The 22,550-nt window shown below is 35.5% G+C and overlaps 1 protein-coding gene and 1 long non-coding RNA gene across 11 annotated transcripts in view; one reads left to right on the forward strand and one right to left on the reverse strand.

The window, feature by feature from the left end:
• Positions 1–4,201: 4,201 nt before the first annotated feature.
• The window catches only part of NR3C1 (nuclear receptor subfamily 3 group C member 1), a 116,804-nt gene continuing 98,455 nt past the window's right edge, over positions 4,202–22,550 (reverse strand). For all 10 annotated transcript variants that reach the window (XM_023587154.2, XM_004452626.4, XM_058280190.2 and 7 more), the window contains exons 8-9: positions 8,868–9,025; positions 4,202–8,334 (exon numbers count right to left, since the gene is read on the reverse strand). In XM_023587154.2, the coding sequence (XP_023442922.1) occupies positions 8,182–8,334; positions 8,868–9,025 (311 nt within the window). In that variant the 3' untranslated portion in view covers positions 4,202–8,181. The remainder of the gene's footprint in view (positions 8,335–8,867; positions 9,026–22,550) is intronic.
• The window catches only part of LOC111762776 (uncharacterized), a 73,877-nt gene continuing 68,956 nt past the window's right edge, over positions 17,630–22,550 (forward strand). Inside the window, exon 1 of the long non-coding RNA XR_002795804.3 lies at positions 17,630–17,895. This is a non-coding gene — a long non-coding RNA (uncharacterized lncRNA). The remainder of the gene's footprint in view (positions 17,896–22,550) is intronic.

The raw sequence follows: 22,550 nt of genomic DNA on the forward strand, positions 1-22,550 counted from the left end.
TTTCTGAATTCATTCAGAGTTGTTCTCTGGCCTAGCATGTGGTCTATCCTGGAGAATGATCCATGTGCACTCAAGAAGAAAGTATATCCTGCTGTATTTGGGTGTAATGTTCTGTATATGTCTATTAGGTACAGGTCCTCTAATGTATTATTCAAAATCTTTGTTTCTTTAATGATTCTCTCTCCAGATGTTCTGTCTAATGGTGATAATGGTATATTGAATTCTTGCACTATAATTGTAGAGGCTTCTATTTTTCCACTTAGTTTTCCAATGTATGCCTCATGTATTTTGAGGCGCCCTGGCTAGGTGCATAAATGTTTATGATTGTTCTTTCTTCTTGATAGATTATCCATTTTATTAATATATAGTAGCCTTCTTTGTCTCTTATGATAGTCTTGCATATAAAGTCTACTTTGTCCGATATTTGTATAGTTACTCCTGCCCTTTTTTAGTTATCGTTTGCATGTAAAATTGTTTTCCAGCCATTTACTTTCAACTTCCCTGTGTCCCTGGGTCTAAGGGTGGTTTCTTGGAGATGGCATATAGATGGGTCATATTTCCTTATCCATGCTGCCAATCTGTGTCTCTTGACTGGAGAGTTTAATCCATTAACGTTCAGTGTTTTTACTGTCAAGGAATTACATTAGCCATATTTTCCTTAGGTTTATGTATGCCACATGTTTTTTTTTATTTCTCTTTTTCTCTTTTTAGTTTTTCTTACACTCTCCTGTAACTCTCCTGTTTTTTCCTTTTGACCTGCAGAACTCCCTTTAGTAATCTTTTTTAAAGACTTATTTATTTCTCCCCTTCCTCCCTCCCTCGGGTTGTCTGCTCTCTGTGTCCATTTGCTGTGTGTTCTTCTGTGTCCGCTTCTATTCGTCAGAGGCCGGGAATCTGTGTCTCTTTTTATTGGGTCAACTTGCTCTATCAGCTCTCCATGTGTGCGGTGCCACTCCCGGGCAGGCTGGACTTTCGTTTGCACTGGGTGGCTCTCCTTACGGGGCGCACTCCTTGCCCATGGCACTCCCCTACACGGGGACACCCCTGTGTGGCATGGCACTCATTGCGTGCATCAGCACTGCTCATGGGCCAGCTCCACACAGGTCAAGGAGGTCCTGGGTTTGAAATGTGGACCTCCCATGTGGTAGGCAGATGCTCTATACCTTGAGCCAAGTCCGCTTCCCCCTTTGGTATTTCTTGAAGGGAAGGCTTCTTATTGATAAACTCTCTTAATTTCTCTTTTTATGTGAATATTTTGAACTCTCCCTTATATTTGAATGCCATCTTTGCTGGATAGAGAATTCTTGGCTGAACATTTTTTTCTTTTAGCACCTTAATTGTGTTATACCACTGCCTTCTTGCCTCCATGATTTCTGATGAGAAATCAGCACTTAATCATGTCATGCTTCCCTTATATGTATGTGATGGATTTCTTTTCTCTTGCTCTTTTCAGTAATCTCTGTGTCTTGAGCATTGTGCAGTTTGACAAGTATATGTCTTGGTCTTGGCCTATTAGGATTTATACTCTTTGGGTATGCTGTGCTTCCTGGGCATGTACATCCACATCCCTCAAATGAGTTGGGAAACTTTGAGCCATTGTTTCCTCCAACACTCCTACTGCTCCCTTTCCCTTCTCTTCTCCCTCTGGGATGCCTATAATACATATGTTTGTGTGTTTTGTGTTGTCATTCAGTTCCCTGAGTCCTTGTTGGATTTTTTGTCTTTTTCCTATCTGTTCTACTATCTGTAGGATTTCAGCTGTACTGTCTTCCACATTACTGGCTCTTTCCTCTGCCTCTTCAAATCTGCTGTATGTGCTTCCAGTGTACTTTTGATTTCTTACTTTGTGGCATTCATCACCGTCATCCTTTTTCTTTTTATGTATGTTATAATTTCATCAGTATGTTCTTCCATTGTCTTCTTAATATCCTTAATCTCTCCCTTCACTTCATTAAGTGGATTCAAGATATTTGTTGGGACATCTCTGATTAGTCGTTCTATGCTATGCATCTCCTCCTGTTTTTCTTACCCTGATTCTCTGCAGTCTTAGCAAACAATCCTAGTGGTTTTTATGGCTTTGATTCTTATTTCTAGCATAGTCCCATGCTATACTCAAAATACAGTGCTTTATAAGACAGTGCCACATTAATAACAGAAAGCCTTATGGCTTAAGATGTATACACATTATTACTCTAGAGTATTTCTGGTGAGGGTATGTAAGATGAACAGAGTGTAAATTGTCTCTTGCTTAAGAAGTGACTGGGTAGAGGGAAGAAAGTTTTGGTGTCTGATGTTGTTGGTCTACATGAACTCTTTACAGTGAGGTATCTGTACCCAAACAAAGTAAAAATGTTGCCTTATCAAAGTCTTCTCATTTTAACTAGGAAACAGGAAATCTGATGTAAATGCCTATGTGTTTTAACCTCTTTTCTATACCCAGGGTCTATATCTTGCTTTACTTGGCAAACTTAGAATAGGTTTTGGCTTGTATCATAGTCTTCCTTTATAAACAATTCTTTCTCAGTTTGAACGTAGCCTATATGCTCCACATCATTTGAAAAATAAGTTTGTTGATTTTCCTATGGGCATTGGTAAATGAGACAGGATACTTGTTGTGTTTTGAGAAACCAAGGGGTATTCCTTCACAATCTGTGGGCAGTCACTGTTTTTCAACATCAGCACCCTGAGGTGAACAGACACATTTTTAAAATAAGTATCATGGTTAATTGTTTGTGTCAAAACTGATAAGACAGTGAAAGAGATTAGATTAAATGAGATCATGTTCATCAAAATAATATTCAATTTGGGTTTATTTGATCCATTTAGGGGCTTCATATTAATAATTTCTCAGTAGACATGGATCCAGATGACCAGGGTTTAAAAAAAAATTGGCTATCTTAATGGCTTACAAGTTCTCTGATCCTATGCAAGTTACTCAAGTCTTTAAGCCAGTTTCCTCATATAAATACAATGAATATAATAGTACTACTTTACGTGTAGCACTTTATAGGGTTGCTGAGATTAAATGAGATAATGTATGTGAACCACGGTGCCTGACACATAGTTAGTGCTCAGTAGATAGAAAGCATTAATTTAAAAACAGAAAAACAAAACCAGTTTCTCTGAGAGGTTTGTAGGTCCGAGGCATGCTCTCTGATACCTAATAAATGACTTCATTATAGCAGCTTTCCATTAAACATCAGTAAAATGGGAGTTAGCAGCTATAAGTCAGTTGCTTATGCTCTGAGCCTATTCTTTATAAAATGGAGTTAGTAACTTCCTCATTGCTTGCTTTCATTTCTTTCTTTCATTCATTCATTTCATTCAAGTATTGGATGAGGATTAAATGGTATATGTATGTGAAAATGTTCTACAAATTTAAGGTTAATACTTGAAGTGAATAGAAAGCAATCATGTTTATATAGTGATACTGTTGTACCTCAAGAAACTGGGAAAGAAGCCTTGGCATACAGTTTTGGCATACAATCACATACAGTGATGATGGCAGTGATGGTAGTTTTATGTTGTATCTTTAATATTTATGATCAGTAGACAGACATGTACCAAAAACTTGATGCACATTTGATGAGTAAGGCAAATTTGGTGTTTAAATCATAATGTTATCTTTCTTAGTGATGGAAGTTTCTTGTGGAGCAAAGAGCATTTATAGGAAAGCTTGTTTTTGAGGTCATCTAATTCATGTATATGACTTGAAAATATTATGTCTGAAAATCACTGACTACATTGTATAGAGTGATTTACCTCTCCTACCTCCCACCCCCATCATTATCTTTTATATTATGCAACATTGCTCTGACTTAAAATACTATGTCTCTTTCCTTAGAGAAAGAGCTGATTTTAAAGTAAGGATCTTGACTAGATTATCATTGAAGATAAGACTCATCTTTGGAGCATCCTTGGCAATGAGTTCTTCTTTCTCTTCATACTGGTAAGCAGTAATGGGCACACAACCATTTGAGGCATGGATGGGATAGTCTTTGAGTCTTTAGCACCAGGGATAGGCTAATTCTGAATTTATGCCATAATTGTAGGTAAATAGTACCACATTGACATTTAAAATGTCCACTATCATCTCAAAGTTCCTAAAGTGGTAACTCAACCATCATTAGAATAGGGAGGAAAAAAAAGTAGGCAAATTGGAACTACCCAAGTTCTACAAAAGCATGTTGGAGTCACATAATGAAAAAGCAGATTTTTTATTATGATGTTTCTCCATATTTGGCATTGCTATAAATGGCTAGCTAACATTTACTGCCAATTCAGTACAAATGTGTGGTTTTGTAATACCAGAACAGCAAATTTAAAAGAAAAATAAAAGTTAAACATTTCCACACAAGATTTTACAGTCTGACATTTCACTGCGTAGGTAAAAAGACATTTTTTTTAAACTACAGATTATTATTCAGCATGAATAAAAAACTACAACTTTTATCTTTAAACAGGAGTCACTGGTTTTAATTTTTACACATTTTAAAATTACTGTGATAAAAAATAATGAAAAAGCTTCTTAATAATGCCATACACAGTGTAATATAGATTTGTCCCCATTATATAGCATTTGTTTAATATACAAAATAGAATATTGACACACTTGAATCTATATGTAGAGTTAAGCAAGTTATTTGAAGAGGGTATTTTCATATAGCTTTTCATCAGAAAATAAAATCCTTCTTTCATTTTCTAGAGAGAAGCTAATCCTTTTCTGAAAACCTGGTCCTTGGTGGACCAGGCTGACTGGTAAGTCTGGATAATGATGAAACTTCCATTTGAAGTGTTTTTCAAGTGTCATCTTTGTGTTTTCCCTCCCAACAGTGAAACCAGGCACATAAAAACACATTCATTTATAGCTACAGTTATTTGGGTGACCAACCAAGATTGAAATCTCACTGAGGGCTGGCACTGTTCTTGCATTTTGACAGATCAGTGTATAATGTTGTTCATTCAAAGGTGATGTTGTTTTGGGGCATTTCAAAGGGAACTAAAATAAGATTTAATAATTACAGGTTGTATTGATAGTAAAATTGGAAATGCTCACCCCTTCTATCCCTTGATATTCTGAAGTGAGGCTGGCTTCCCTTCATATGCATGCCCAGAGCTTGTCCTATGCTCATTACCAAGCTCTCCATTGACATTAATCATGTTAGTTTTCCTTTGGGGTCACCAAGATTTTTCTCCCTGCACAAGACAGGTGCTCTACGTTCCCCTCCCATAGTTTTAAACAGTTGGATATATATACCTAAAAAGCATTATGCCCTTAGTTCCTCAATTCTGCTCATCTACTATACCACAGTAAGGCCTAAACACTGAGAGGGTCACTTTTTTCCAGCAATTTAAAAATACTTTTCAGAATTTGTTGTATGAGTCACCTAAGCATGTCACCAACACTCAATGAAGTTACTACAAACTAAATAATTTGAGATGGTAGGATAACCCAAAATCACAGAAAGTGAAGCTGCTTTTAAAATAGCACCATTATCTTTTTTCACTTAAATCCATAATTATATTCAAACATAATTAAGATATATTTCTTCTTTTCCACATATTCTGAAAAGGCACAGCCTCTTTTTCCATATAATGAACATACTATAATTTTATGAACGTCAGTTGATTGAAAGCAAAGTACTACACATATTTTTTTCACTAAATTCAATTTTTTTTGAGAGCTGAGGTTATCAGGACTAAAATAAAATTAATGTGTGATGTGCTTTCTGGTTTTAGCCACATACATTCCAAAAATGGACAATAATTTACTTTCTGAAGCTCTTTTTGAGACTTAACACTGTCATTTGATAATAATTTCAAGTGGTATTACTTAGGCACCATAAATTTTCACATCCAGCTGGGTTATAGACCATCTTAAAATACTTTGAGATCAATTTAAACCATTACAAAGGAACATTCCCTTTTAGAGATCATTCAAAAAAACAAATGATTACATTTTTTTATTAAATAACTTTTCCAAAATACTGAAAATAGCAAATAACATTCAAAAAGCATACACATGTCATTTTATTTGGAACTGAACTCTTGCAGGATAGCAAGGAATTAGTGTATTATTGGCAACCTATGAGTTCTGCATTATTTACATATTGCTGGTACCTCTATGCATATTATTGCCAAACTTCTAATGCCTTTGTTTTTAGTGAACTGTATGTGAAAGTAACTCCGCTATTAGATGGTGCCTATAAGTTGGAAGCACCATCTTTCTGTCCCGTTTATATACTTCAGCGCAAGAGGTGATTTAGTAAACTAAACCTGCACTGACAGACTCATTGTTGGAATGAGAAGGATGGTCAGAATGGGAGGTAGAGGATACTTTCTCTGTGATATGAGATGGAGCCTCAGCAACCTTCACTATACACAGGGCCAGTTTCCATCTCCCTCTTCCCCAAGAGCAAACCTGTTTGGTTTCTGAGACCACTGCTGCCTGTATGAATGTTTGTACACAGTATAAATCATATAGGTTATCCATCAACGTTTCTTTAACCCCTACAAAAAATATATAACATTTCATGATAAAACCATCTCATCTAAAAATCATTCTTATTTTACACTATACAAGCTATTTTACAATCATTTGAATAAATTGCATGTAAAGCTGCAGTAGCCCTTCCTTTCCCAGATTAGTGAATACCAATATGATATATATCTGAAGCTATAACTAAATATAAAAATATATTAGAATTTTCATATATTTAATATTAGATTTTCAGTTTCCTATTGCACAAATAATTTGGCCACCTGAATAGAAATCAACTTTCTTGTGGCTTAGTAAATATGTTAGGTGTTGAGTTTAGAGAAAGTTGGTAAGGTACACACAGAAAGGGCTACTACAGCTTCTAATTTGTTTAAAATTATAATTCTCAACATAGAGAAGGCAAAACTCTATGGCACATGTAGGGATGTGTAGTTTTACAAACATGGAAGTCTGACATACAATTCTAAATCATAAAATATCAGTAGTTGAGCTTTCCTGTACCACCAGGAAAGAAAAACCAATTGGTGACAGATGGGAATGTGAAAATGGGTGTCTAGTTACTTTTGCCATATTAGAGATTTGTTCTTCTTGGGTAAAATTTAGTGATAGGAATTAGTCTGATTAAAAATCCTTCAGTTGTGTTATAGCTGGTTATCTGGAATCAGAACTTTGAAGAAATTACATAAATTACTACAGATGGTCCTGACAGTTTACCAACTTTTTTTTTTTTTTTACCATCTAGCCATTTCAGATAAAGGGCATTAGGTAAAAACAGGGCCTCTTAGTAGTTTTTTTAAAAAATTTGTCTTTTTCAGCCATCATCCACTGTTTACGAAGCAGGTCACTGTACCAGGTGCTCTATATTAATTAGGACGGTTAATTTGCACAACCTATATAATTCTCCACTGAAGCAGATATATACAAAATATGAGCTTTTTTTTGACAAGAATACTGGAGATTTGAGTCAATTTTTGTGGTCTTCTGACAGCTAAATGCTATCAGGTTAGAAGCACCAACCCATTTTCACATAGATTAATGTTTAGAGTTTACCTAGGAAAGCCATGAACTAGCTGCCCATCTTAAACAGCTGTACAACACACAAATTGAATACAAAAATTATGTAAGAAAAAATGAGCAAGCGTAGTTCACTGAATATAAAGGAAAGTTAAAACCAGACAGTAATAGCTGTAAAAGGCACAACTTCCCTTTTCTGATATACACTTGTAAACTTTTTCAGGTTTCCATGCATAAATCAAAAAATGCTATCCTAACTATACAGGGGGAAATACACCAACAAAAAGTCTAGAAAATTTTATCCACCCAACTGTGGAAAGTATGAGCAGAAAGTTCGTCACCCATACTTCGGGCACTGGTGATTTAGGTGCTATCCTCCTCTGACAGTGGATATTAACTCCACATTATTGTTTCTAATTTTCAGGATATACCACCAAATGAATTTCACTTTTTTACTTTTCCCATCACTAAAAAGTGATGACTCAACTGCTTCTGTTGCCAAGTCTTGGCCCTCTATAAACCACATGTAGTGAGTATTTAGAACAAAAACAAAACAAAAAACACACAAAAACAAAAAAGAAAACAACTGCTACAGGACAGATTGATAGTTTGTACAATACAAGTTATAAATTCAACTTTCTTTAAGGCAACCTTTCTTATTAAGGCAGTCACTTTTGATGAAACAGGAGTTTTTTGATATTTCCATTTGAATATTTTGGTAGCTGATTGGTGATGATTTCAGCTAACATCTCTGGGAATTCAATACTCATGGTTTTATCCAAAAATGTTTGGAAGCAATAGTTAAGGAGATTTTCAACCACCTGCAAAAGAAAATATAGTTCAATAGGGAGGTCTCATGTTTGTTGGCCTCTACTGTTTTTATTTATATAACATAGAATACACCAGTCTTGGGAATCCCCAAGGAAAAGGGAAATTTAGTTAAAAACAATGAGCACTCAAGTAGAAAAGACATTTTAAACTTTTAAAATTTTATGTAGAATTTTATGGAATTGTTTCATGATGACTATAGTCCATAATGTATGAAGGACATATTATTCTAATTTAAGTGGTTTATCATATAAAAACAGGAAATTCTACCTTTTTATAAAAACAGTGCTGTTAAATTCTGCAATAGCATTATAATGCTATATGCACCTAACTAAATTTAGTGATATTTCATAATTGGCCTTTGGAAAAATGTGTATAAAACTGAAGTTCATAAACTGAATTCATACCATCACCAATATCCATAAACTAGAAATGAAAACTTATTATATATTACATATATACTAATCAGAATACACTTTGTGTTCCAAAAAATCCTTCTACATTTGGATTTATGTTTAATACTTACCTCATGCATGGAGTCCAAAAATTTTGTCAGTTGATAAAACCGCTGCCAGTTCTGACTTGAGTTTCCTTCCCTCTTGACAATGGCTTTTCCTAGCTCTTTGATGTAGGTCATTCTAATTTCATCAAACAGCTCTTGGCTCTTCAAGCCTTCCTTAGGAACTAAAAGGTTGAGGTAGAGGCAAAGAATTTTTTTGCTGTAACTTTTCATATGTGCAAGTAGGGCATTAATAGCACACTTCATTAGTATTTTGTCTATATACTATTACTGCATTCTAAAATATAAACATTTTCAAAGGATTATGAAACTGCAGCCAAGAAAGACAGAGGATAATAAAGAATTGGAGGACTTAACTTAACTTTTGGTAAATCACTTCGTTTCTCATCTATAAAGTGGAAATGGTGAAAACATTTTCCTCCCTAGTTCACAAAGCCATTTTGAAGGTCAAATGAAATATACAGTGAATTTTCAGTTAACTTTGGCTATCATTCTCACTTAATTTTAATACTAAGGCAGGAGGATTCAATAGCAGTGTTAATCTACTAATTACACCTTGGAATATCTATGTTATCAACAATGAATTAGAACTTTAAAATCAGCATGCAAAAATGTGTTAACACATTGAGTTGTGATATGATCCCATCTCAAAAAAATAAACTTGAAATTTTTATGTAGCCAAAAATGCCTTACTGGGGAGCAAATTGTTTGTCTTTCCAAATGTACTTCAAAATAAAGAAAATAGCTTATGGATTCTAGATTGTGAAGCTGATATAAAATTAGTATTTTGTATATTACTTATCAAAAATTGATACCAGTAAAACATGGTAAATAGATGGTCCTAGATAATCATAGTTTCACTTAAATCTTACAGAAATTATGACTTTTGCTAAATCTGCATTCCTTAAAATGTGCTCCTGGGAACATTTATTCTGTGTTAATAATAGAGGTGGGGGGGATTTGGTGATCAAAATTTAAGAAAGGCTAAATGCTTAATACAAATGAAGTGAGGCAGGTTTCTGAATTTCAGGACTTCTCAGAGTCATTATTATGCACTGTGACTCCCCAGACAGGGTTATAGCATATACACTGTTTCCCAAACTTCACTTCTGCTGACATTTTGGAAGATGCTGGTATAGGAGCAAAAGCAGTGGATTTAGGAGCAAGAAATCTTAATTTATTTCTTACCATGTAGACTTGAGTATAACTTTCATGTGCCTGTGTTTCCCTAACTATAAAATTAGAATAATTATCCCCAGCTTTCTCTTACTCACTGGATTGTGATTAGGATTAGACCAAAGAATAAATACAGAAATTCTATAAAGCAGTATTTGGCAATTCTAAGATGCTGGTATTGATAAGAAAATGAAAGCCATTTAATCAAGCATGATAAGTGCCTACCATATTAAAAATGAGTTAATTTCACACACTGTGATATTACAAATAATCAAATTATTACTAAGTTTAAAAATAGTTATTGCTTATTTATCATCCTTTCCCTGCTGGCTACTACTACTTCTAGGAGAATTGGGTAAAGTCCAACTCGATACCTATATTCAAAAGAATTTTACGTAGCCCAAATTTCTGGGTTAATGATATATATATTTTTTCCTCTAATTTTTCAGTGTTAAAACCACTGGCATTTCATCCACTTCTAGCTCTGGGGAGTAAGTACAACCTGAAATTCCCCTCCTCCTATAAACAACTAGAAAACTGGACAAATAACAGACATTGGACAACAACTGTGTATGACTGTAATTCCTGGGAAAAGGGAAACAAGTCCGATGAGCCATACCTAATTTTAAGGACAAGAACTCTTAATTCTAGGCTTTTTGCTTGAAAGTAATTATATCACAGTGTGTTGTGGGGGGCGGGAGTCGAGCAATTTTGTTGGGCTGAGAAGAAAAGAGATTGAAATGTAGGGAGGCCAAGGCAGTTAGAATTTGTAGCTAAGTATTGGAGAAAGAGTACACAAAGAAAGGGCTCTAGAAATTCGTACAGGGATCCACTGGAGTATATGGCTGAATACAAATTTATACATGCTTAAGGAGAAATCCTGTGAGGCAACATAAGAATAATGTCTAAGAAAAAAATTACTGGGGAGTTGTAAGAAAAATAATTCATAGAGAGCTGGGAATCATTTTTACTCCTTCCTGACATAGAGGAGCTATCTCATTGATGCACTCAGTAGTGACCTAAGAAGGCCACACCTTAGAAGCAAGTCCTAATTAACCCTAGGTCAGATCGTGGTCCTCAACTGGGAGAATTTTGTCCCCCAGGGGACATTTGGCAGTGTCTTGAAGATGTATTTGGTTGTCATTATGTCTTTATTAAGAATATATAATCTTAAATGTGTTTGTACCAAATAAAAGAATTTCAAAGAACATGAAGTTAAAACGATGAAATTAAAAGGAAAAATAGACAAACCCACAATTACATTTGAAGATTTTAATACCCCCTCATGGTAATTGATAGAATTAGAGAATCAGTAAGAAGAATAAGATTTAAACAATACTACAAAATAATTTAACCTAATTTGACATTTATAAAACTTTCAACCTAAGAACATTATTTTCAAATATACGTGGAACATATACCAAAATAGAGTCTAATCTAGGACACAAAAGAAGTCTGAATAAATGTAAGAGGATTATTATATATCATGCAAATAAAGCTTTTTGACAAAAATGAAATTTAAAAAGGAGTCAGTAACAGATGTATCTGGAAAAAAAAACCACCATATATTTGAGATTTAACAACATATCTTAAAATAGCCCATGGGTCAAAGAAGACCTCACAAAGGAAAATTTAAAATATCTCATACTGAAAGAATGTGAAAATACAATGTATCAAAATTTGTGGGATATTGTGAAAACAGTGCTTAGAGGGAAATTTATGGCATTAAATGCTTATATTAGAAAATAAGTATTTAAGCTTCCACCTTAAATGTCTGGTAGAGATAGGGCAAGTAGAAAAGTAGAAAAATGGAAAGGATGAAGAGTAGAAATCAAAGACTAAGAACATGGCCAAAGAAAATCAATACAAGTCTGATTCTAGGAAAACATCAGTGTGATGGTTAAGCTGTGTCAACTTGACCAGGTAATAGCACCCAGTTGTTTGTTCAAGCAAGCACTGGGCTAATTGTAATTCAAGGTCACTTCATGGACTTTAATCATCAGTGAGTTGATTGCATATATGGCTGATTAAAATACACAATCAATTAAGATTGCTGTCAGCAACAAGTAATATTTCATGCAATCATCTGAAGGCCTTAAAAGGAGAACTGATTTCAGTGTTCAGAGAGAGAATTCCTATTTTTACTTCAGATAGTGTCACCTGGGGTACTCACTGAAGACCTTCATTGGAATCCTTGGCTTGCAGCTTGTCCTATGGAATTTGGACTTGTGCACCCCAAGTCATGTGAGACAATTTTATAAAATCTCATACTGTTTACAGATATCTCCCTTTTGGTTCATTTTCCCTAGAGAACCCTGACTAATACAGTCAGTAAAATTTAAAAATATTTAGCTAGACTTATAAAGCCAGCAAGCATAAAGATACAAAGTACCATTGTCCAGAATAAAAGAGGGGCCATCACTACAGACACTAATAGAAGACAGTATGAGAATATTATGAACAACTTTATTCAGTAATTCAACGTTTGGATAAAATGGTTGAGGGAAACGGACTTGGTCCAGTGGTTAGGGCGTCCGTCTACCACATGGGAGGTCCGCGGTTCAAACCCCGGGCCTCTTTGACCCGTGTGGAGCTGGCCCATGCACAGTGCTGATGTGCGCAGGGAGTGCCCTGCCACGCAGGGGTATCCCCGCGTAGGGGAGCCCCACGCGCAAGGAGTGCGCCCATTAAGGAGAGCCGCCCAGCGCAGAAGAAAGTGCAGCCTGCCCAGGAATGGCGCCGCCCACACTTCCTGTGCTACTGAGGACAACAGAAGCGGACAAAGAAACAAGATGCAGCAAATAGACACAGAGAACAAACAACAGACAACTGGGGGAGGGGGGGAATTAATAAATAAATCTTAAAAATAAATAAATAAAATAAAATGGTTAAATTCCTTGAAAAATGCAGAAGAACAAATCTCATGCAAGAAGTAGAAGATAATCTCATGCAAGAAGCAGACAGTAAAAATTTGGTGAATTTACAGTTGAAACTCTTCCCTCAAAAATAAGCTCAAAACAAAGATAGTTTCACTGGTAAATTTTATCAGACAGGTAAGGAACAAATAATACCAAATTTTCATAAAACCAGACAAATCCATTATAAGAAAATTACAGAACTATATCCCTCATGAATTCAGACATGAAAATACCTAACAGAGTTTTAGCAAATTGAATTCAGCTATATATGAAAGGATAATATATCATGACCAAGTGAGATTTATCCCAGGAATGCAAGGCTGGTTTAACATTTAAAATCCAAACAATGTAATTCAACATATTAACAGACTAAAAATGAAAAACTATATGATCATCTTGATGCAAAAAAATCATTTGACAAAATTCGACATTGAACTGATTCTCATTTTTTGCTCTTATTAGTAATGCTTTTATGGTATGAATAATCATTAGAGAAATGCAAATCATGAGATATGGCTACACACTAGCCAAAATGGCTATAATGAAAAAGACAGACAATGCCAAGTGCCAACAAGGACATAAAAAAGCAGAACCCTTACACAGTCTAGTGGGGACTCTAGAAGAACTAGACAGAACTTGAACAACACTGTCAACCAACTTTCACCTAACTGACATTTACAAACCCTTCTGCTCAACCACAGAGAATTTTTTCAAGGGCATATGGAATATTCTCCAAGATAATCATATGCAAAGGCATAAAAAAGTCCAGAAAATATAAAGCAGTTAGTGTCTTCAAAGTATATTCTCCCACTTCAATGGAATTAAGTTGGAAATCAACAAAAGGAAGAAATATGGAAAATCCTCAAATACTGTGGAATTAAACAGTACACTTCTGAATAACTGTAGAGTCAAAGAAAAAACAATCATAAAGGAAATTAGAAAGTATATTGGATTTGTTGAATGAAAGTGAAAATATATCAGAATTTATGGCATGAATCTAGAGTAGAACTTTAAGGAAATGTTATAGCTTTAAATATCTATGAAAGAAAACAATGTTCTCCAAACATAATGGAAACTCCCACCTTATGAAACTAGAAAAAGAAGAGCAAATTACAGTATAAACAAGAAGTAATAATAACCTGAGTGGAGATCAACGAAATAAAAAACAAGAAAACCAGAGAGGAAAATTAATGAAACTAAAAAGTGGTTCTTTGAAAAGATGAACAAAATAAATAAATCTTAACTAGATTAAGAAAAAAAGAGACAATATACATTATCAAAATCAAGAGGCATCACTACAAACCGAATCAAAAGGATTATACTGCCAACATCTTTCTGCTGACAAATTAGACAACTCAAATGAAATGGACAAGTTCATACAAAGACAGAGGTTGCCAAATACCAGTTTTCTTTTTCAAGGAGAAATAGAAAATTTGAAGACCTATAACATGTAGAGTAATTTAATTAGTAATTTAAAAATTTCCACAAAGAAAAGACCAGAACCAGATGTTTCTCTTGTGGAATGTATGAAGTATTTAAATAACAAATAGGATCAATCCTATACAAACTCTTTTCAGAAAAAAAAGGAGGAATACTTCCCAAATCATTCATGAGGCCAGTATTACCCTGATACCAAACCCAGAAAAGGACTTCAGAAGAAAAGGCTACTGACCATAATCCTTCATGAACAGAAACACAAAATTGCTTAACAAAAAATTACTAATCCAAATCTAAGAATAGATAAAAAGAATTATGCATTATGACCTATTCAGCAAACCTCAGCCCATGGGCCATTTCTAACCCATTGCCTAATTTTGTATTCATTTATTGTATAGGAATGTAGGCATGCCCATTGATTTACATATTGTCTACAGCTGCTTTTATTAAACCAGCAGAGAGTTGTAACAGAGACCTTATAACCCATGAAGACTAAAATATCTACTGTCTGTCCCTTTGCCAAAAAACATTTGTGGACTCCTCCTCTCTATAGAACAGTTTTTTTTTTTGAGAGAAGATTTTCTGATCTTGTCACTCCTCCATAGCTGGATGTCCAACCCCTTTCAACAAATGGGAAATGACATTTTAAAAACTCCATTTAATTAGTATCAAAACCTATAACATACTTAGGGATAAATTTTGTAAAATATGTATGAGACTTTTTTGTTAAAAATTATTAGAAATTGCTAAGATCAATTAAAGACCTAAATATATGAAGAGATATGTATCATTTTCATGTTTTAGAAGACTCAAAATTAATATGACATTTCTTTTCTAATTTATCTCATAGATTCAATGCAATCCTAATAAAAATTCCAACAGACTTTTCTGTAGAAAATATGTGAAAATGCAAAGAAACTAGAATATACAAAACCACTCTGGAAAAGAACAATGAAGTTGGAGAATTCACATTACCAGGTTTCAAGCCTTATTATAACATGGCAGTAATCAAGACAGTGTTTTACTGATACAGGGGCAGTGTATTCCTAGAGAACCCTAATACACATACTGATCATCGTAAAAAATTAGAGTCTGGAAATAGACCCACACATATTTGATCAATTTATTTTCTACATAATTGTCAGAGTAATTCAATGGGGAAAACAGTCCCCTTCTGGAACAGCTAGAGAAATATTTGGAAAAAAGTGAACCCTATTCCTTACCTCACATATAAAAGTTTACTTCAAATGGATCATATGCCAAAGCACATAAGCTAAAACTACAAAATTTCTAAAAGAAAACACAGTAGAAAATCTTTTTAAACAATGTGTTTAAGTGTTCTTAGCACACAAAGAGCATGAACCATAAAAGAAAAAAGGACAAACTGGACTTCATCAAAATTAAGCAAGTTTGTTTTTTGAAAGCCCCCATTAGGAAAATGAAAAGGCAATCCATACACTGAAAGAAAACATTTACAAAAGAAAACATATTTGATAAAAGCCTTATACCCAGGAAATATTAAGAATTCTTAATGATAAACAATTCAATAAAAAATGGGCAAAAAATTCAGAATCATATCACCAAAGGAAAAATACAGTGATAAACCCATGAAAAGTACTCAACCTCTACTCATTAGAATGGCTACAATCGAAGAGACTGACAATACCAAGTGTTGTGGAGGATGTGAAGCAACCCTAAGCCTCATATATTGCTGGTGAATGTTGTAACAATTTTGGGAAAGTTTGACAGTTCTTTTTTTAAACACAAACATACACTCATCTTATGTCCCAACTATTTCACAGCTCAGTTATTTACCGATCCAATAGAAATGAAAAGCATATGTCCATATCCTTATCAATATACTTTGCTTATTAATTCCTGAGAAAGTTTTGATAAAATATGTCACTATGTAAGATCTGTCTAATTAACCCTGTAGTTCTAAAAATTTTTCTTTCATGTACCTTGAGGCTAATATATTTAGAATTATTTTCCTGGTGAATAGAAAGTTTTATGTAATGAGTATCTTAAGATGTATAATTTTTTTTTCTTGCCTCAGTCTAGTTTTTGGCAATAATGTAGCTGCTTCAGTTTTCTTTTGGGTGAAGCATGGATCAGCAGCTACAGCTCATGGGCCAAGTCCCATCCACAACCTGTGTTTGTAAATAAAGTTTTATCAGAACATAGACATGTCAGTTCTGTCTACATATTGTCTACAACTGTATTCATACTATAAGGGCATAGTTGAGTATTCGCTGAGATCATATAGCCTGCAAAGGTGAAAACATTTACTATCTGGCTCTTTACAGAAAAAAAAATTGCCTCCTCTTGGGTTAAAGTATGCAAAGTATATACATTTTACTTCAGTTTTTAATGTTTTTAGTTAAAACTCGGAAAGAACATAAGATTCTTTTTCAGTCCTGCCTGCAATCTTGTCTTTTTAGCTTGAAGCATTTAGTTTATTTCAGTTTACTGATACCTGTGAATTTATTTGTAACATCTTGTTACTTCCTCTTATCTTACCTTTCTAATGTTTTTTTTTCTCATCTCATTTCTGTCATTAAAAAAATTTTTTTTCTTCTGTTTTTCCTCCCTCTTATAGTTTGGTATTTTATATACTCTTCCTGTTTCTTGTAATCCTTGAAATTTAAACATTCATTCTTAATTAAACTCCTCTTCTGGCTTACATGCTATTTATAGTGTACTTTTGAATTTTTACCTCCCCCCTCCCTTAAAGACATTTCTACATACGTTGCTATTTTTATACAGTGGACGTTTGTTTAAACGAATCTCCATATTTATCACTTTCAGAAAGTTCTTTATTCCTTTCCTTACCCAAAGATCCATTCTATTTATCCATTTCTCTCCAATCCTCCGCCGCTTGCACCCGCTGCATGGATTCGTCTTCCTTTTTTTTTTTTTTTTTTTTTAATAGAAGGCACCGGAACCGAACCGGGACCTCCCACGTGATGACAGGGAGGGACCCAATCGTCCGAGCTATCTCTGCCTCGCCCTGCCCCCCTGCCCCGTCTCGCCCCGCCCCCCCTGCCCCGTCTCGCCCCGCCCCCCTGCCCCGTCTCGCCCCGTCCCGCCCAGTCTTCCTGCCTCGCCCCGCCCCATCTTGCCCCGCCCCATCTTGCCCCGCCTCACCCCGCCCCATCTTGCCCCGCCTCGCCCCGTCTTGCCTCGCCCCGTCTTGCCCCGCCCCGTCTCGACCAGCCCCACCTCGCCCCGTCTTGCCCCGCCCCGTCTTGCCCCGCCTCGTCTTGCCCCGCCTCGCCCCGCCTCTCATCTTGCCCTCCTCTGGGTGTCTCTTGTTGCACCACCCTGCCCCGTCAGCTATCCGCGCCCGCCAGTCGCGCACGCCAGCCCATTGTCCTGCCGGTCCTGTCCAAGAGGCAACGGGAGCTGAATCCGGGACCGCCAGGCGTCAGGCGGGAAGCAGATCGCCTGAGCCACATCCGCTGCCCTATACGTTCTTAAAGATGGGATCACTTTCCTTTAGCGTAAGTATATTCTTTAATATTTCTTTAGTGAGGGTCTGTGTGGTTTCTTTTCATTTCTACTTAAAATAAATTCCAATAAACTTTTTTTCAGAACAGTTTTAGATTTACAGAAAAATTAAGCAGATAGTATGAAGAGTTTCTGTATAATTACCTTCCCCACACTCCAGTTTCCCCTACTATTTTCCATTAGTGTAGTACATTTGTTACAATTAATGAACCAGTATGGATAAATGATTAACTGGAGTCCATAGTTTACATTAAGCTTCATCCTTCATGTTATACAGTTCTATGGGTTTTGACGAATGTCATGCATTAATTATTACAGGATCATATAGAATGGTTTCACCACCTCCAAAAATAAAAAAATCCTCAAAGTTTCACTTATCCTTCCCTCCAACCCAAGAACCCCTGGTGCCCAGTGATCTTTTTATTAAGTCTGTCATAATTTTGCCTTTTACAGAATGCCATAAAGTTGGAATCATAATATATACACACATGTATACATCATACACACATCACACATATTTCATACATGCAGACTGGCTTTTTTCACTTACAGTACTATGGATTTAAGATTGCTCCATGTTTTTTCATAACTGGCTAGCTCATTTCATTTTTGAGTAATATTCCATTGTATGGATTTACAACAGGTTGTTTATCCATTTACCTATTGAAGGACATCTTGACTGTTTCCAGTTTTTGGCAAACATTCACGTGCAGGTTTTTGTGTGGGCATAGTTTTTCAACTCAACTGGAAATAATCTAGGAGCATGATTACTAAATTGTGTGGAAGGACTATGTTAGCTTTCTTGTAAAGAGAAACTCTCTTCTAAAGTTGCTGTACCACTTTGCATTACTACTATTAATAACGAACAGTTCCTGCTGCTCCACATCCATGTCAGTATTTGGTACTTTCAGATGTTTGATTTTAACCATTTAAATTTGCAATTCCCTAATGACATGATATTGAGCATCTTTTTATATACTTCTTTGAATCTTTTTATCTTTGGTGAAGTGTTTGTTCAGATCATTTGTCCATTTTTAATTGGGTTTTATTTTTGTCTTTTAAGAATTTTTTGTGTTTTTTGGATACAGTCCTATATTTTCCCCAGTTCTTGGCTTATCTTTTCATTTTCTTAACAGTATCTTTCATAGAGCAATAGCTTTTAATTTTTATGAAGTCCAGTTTTTTTTCTGTTAGTGATCGTTCTTTTCATGTCGTATCTAAAAACTCGTCAAAAACAAGGGCACCTAGATTTTTTTATGTTATATTCTAGATACTTTATAATTTTGTACTTGGGTCCATTTTGAGTTAATTTCTGTGAAAGGTGAAAGGTCTGTGTCTTGATTTTTTTTTTTTTTTTGCATAAGGAGAACAACAACTCCATCATTTGTTGAAGACATTGAGTTGTTTTAGTTCCTTTGTCAAAGACCAGTTGACTATTTTTTGGCTTTACTTCTGTACTCTCTATTCTATTCCATTGATATCATTGTTTATTCTTTTGCCAGTGCCATGGTATTGTTTCTAAATGTCATTTTTAAAGAAATTTTAGATTACAAAAAAGTTACATAGAAAGTATATGGATTCCCGTATACTCTACCCACTTCCCCTCTCACTTTTTCCTCTATTAATAACATCTTCCATTAGTGTGATATATTGTTAAAATTGATGAGCAAATATTGAATTACTGCTACTAACTATGGTCTATAGTTTACATTATGGTTTACACTTCTCACCATACAATTTTATAGGTTATGACAAAATGTATAATGGCCTTATGTGCCATTGCAGTATCATGCAGAACAATTCCAATGCCCTAAAAATGCCCTATGTTCCACCTATTCTTCCCTCCTTCTCCCTTCAGAATCTCTGTAACCACTATCTTTATATCAGCATTACAAGTTCTTCTGTTACTACAGTAATAATAAGTTTATGTTGGTCCATGGTTGCATTCCCCCTTTATGCTTGTTCATTCCTCAATCTTGAGGATTTGGAAATGTGATGCGTACTCTGCTTCAGCTTGAGAGGGGGTTTAGATCTTATGGGGATGATGGAAGGAACTGTTTTGCTTGCACTTTTAGATATTCTTTGCTTTTGGGATGGGGGTTGTCCATTATAATCATTTTATTAGTTGTCGTGGGCAAGTCCATAGAACTGGAGTGTAGGTGTTGGCTGCAACTCTGCTGAGATTCAGGGCTCAACTGATACATGAACAGACCAGAGATTTAGGTCTCTGGGACATATATTTAATGGATATAGTGCTAATTACAGGTTTAAGTAAAAGGGGTAGAATCATGTGTAGGGGAATTTAAATGTGTCTAACTTTGTTACACTGGGGAAACAGGTTATCATATATTCCAAGTTAAGGCCCATGGACACAGGGCTGATTGGATGGGATTGTGTGCCTTGCCTATAGTGTCCAGATGTCTCTAGAGCCCTTTGTTTACTGTGACAGTGAGATAACGCTTGAGATGTGCTGAAGTATAACCTCTGGATTGACCTCCTGACTCTCTCAACCATAAAAACTCTCTTCCCTGGTTGGTGCTTGGTTATAATCCCTCAGTGCCGAGGAGATTCATGCCTGGGAGTCATGTACCACACTGGGTTGTGGGAAAGTATTGACTTTATTTGCCAAGTTTGGCTTAGAGAGAGGCCACATTTAAGTAACATGGTTTTCAGGAAGTAACTCTTAGGTAATAGATATTACTAGGCTAAGTTTCAATTTTACAAGAATAAGATTCATAAGTACAAGCATTAATATTGAGGGCTTGGTGTAGTGGTCTGTTTTCTTGTAAAAGGCACTGCCTATGTACTCTAGAGATTCTTGCCGCTCTATTAGAGAATGTATCAGTACTCTCCAGGATGGGACTTTAATATTTTGTTGGTTATTGTATGGGTCCCCACCCACTGAGATAACACCCTATGACCACGTGAACACATTCATATTACATAGAGGTATGTCCCAGGTACACCCTTCCCTACACATTACCCTCCCCACACCCTGTACCAGTGATCCTCCCCTGCCATAGTTGCCAAAAGAACACTCCTACAATTGTGTTTTCAATCACAGACCTCACTAGAGGTCACCTGTTCTTTCCTCAGCTTTGTGGATAGCCCAACCCACTTCCCCAATCCCATTTACGCACTCCAGCATCATTGACCCCATTCACATTGCTACACCACCATCTTCCCTCTACACTGCCAAACCTCCCCCATCTATCTTATGGTAGATTCTGCCCAGATTGAGCATCAGTTCACCACTCTCTACTCCCTTTCTATCTCCCTTAACCCATCTTCCGGACTCTTCCTCTGTGAGTCTGCTCATTGTCCTTAGTTCATGTCAGTGAGATCATGCAATATTGGTCTTTCATCAGTGACTGGCTTGCTTCAGTCAACCTCAGGTCTTTGAGGTACATCTGTGCTGTCGCATGTGTCAATACTTTATTCTTAACAGCTGAGTAATATTCCATTGTATGTATATATACCACATTTTGTTTACCCATTCATTTATTGATGGACACTTGGGTTGCTTCCAACTTTTGGCAATTGTGAATAATACTCTTATGAACATTGGTATGCATATATCTGTTCGCATACCTGCTTTCAATTCCTCTGCGTATAATCCTACTAGTGGGATTGCCCGATCATGTGACAATTCTATACTCAGCTGCCTGAGAAACCGCCATACTGTCCTCTACTGTGGCTGGCTGTACCATTCTTCATTTCCACTAGCAGTGGATGAGTGTTCTTATTACTCCATATTCTCTCCAATGCTTGTAGTTTTCTGTTTTTTTTTTTTAAATAGCAGCCAGTCCAATCGGTGTAAGATGATATCTCTTTGTAGTTTTGATTTGCATCTTTTCATGTGCCTTTTAGTCCTTTGTATTTCCTCTTTGGAAAAGTTTCTATTTAAGTAAATCTCTTATCTACTTATTAAATGGGTAGTTTGGTAGTGACAGTCCTTTGACTTTGTTCTTAAGAGTTGGGTTAGATATTCTGGGTCCTTTACATGCCATATAACTTTTATAATCAATTTCTCAGTATCCACAAAATAACTTGCTGGGATTTTGATTGGGATTTCATTGACTCTATAAATCAAGTTGGAAAAAAGTGACATCCTAACAATAATGACTGTTCTTTATCTGAGAACATGGAATATTGTGCCATTTATTTATATATTTGATTTATCAGATGTTAGTTTTCCTCATATAAATCCTGTACATATTTTATTAGATTTATATGTAAGTTTTTACTCTTTCGGTGATAATATAACTGGTATGGTGTACTTTCAAATTCCAATTGTTCCTTGCAGTAAACAGGAAAGGAAATGGCTTTTGTATATTAACTTTGTATCATATAAAGTTTGTTATAACTATTAGTTCTAGAAGGTTCTTTTTGTCAGTTTTTCAATAGACAGATTTCTTCCTTCCTGATATGTATACCTTTTATTTCATTTTCTTGCCTTATACCAACAGGTAGGACTTCCAGCATGATGTTGAAGAGGAGAGGTGTGAGACATCTTTGCATTGTCCTTAATTTTAGGTGGAAAGCATCAAGTTTCTCCCTTTAGCTGAAGGTTTTTTTGGAGACATTTAAGTTCCCCTCTACTCCTACTTTACTTAGTTTTTTTTTTAATATCTTTTTAAAAAGATTT

Source organism: Dasypus novemcinctus, chromosome 2, assembly GCF_030445035.2.
Source record: "Dasypus novemcinctus isolate mDasNov1 chromosome 2, mDasNov1.1.hap2, whole genome shotgun sequence".
In the NCBI taxonomy this organism is placed as follows: domain Eukaryota; kingdom Metazoa; phylum Chordata; class Mammalia; order Cingulata; family Dasypodidae; genus Dasypus; species Dasypus novemcinctus.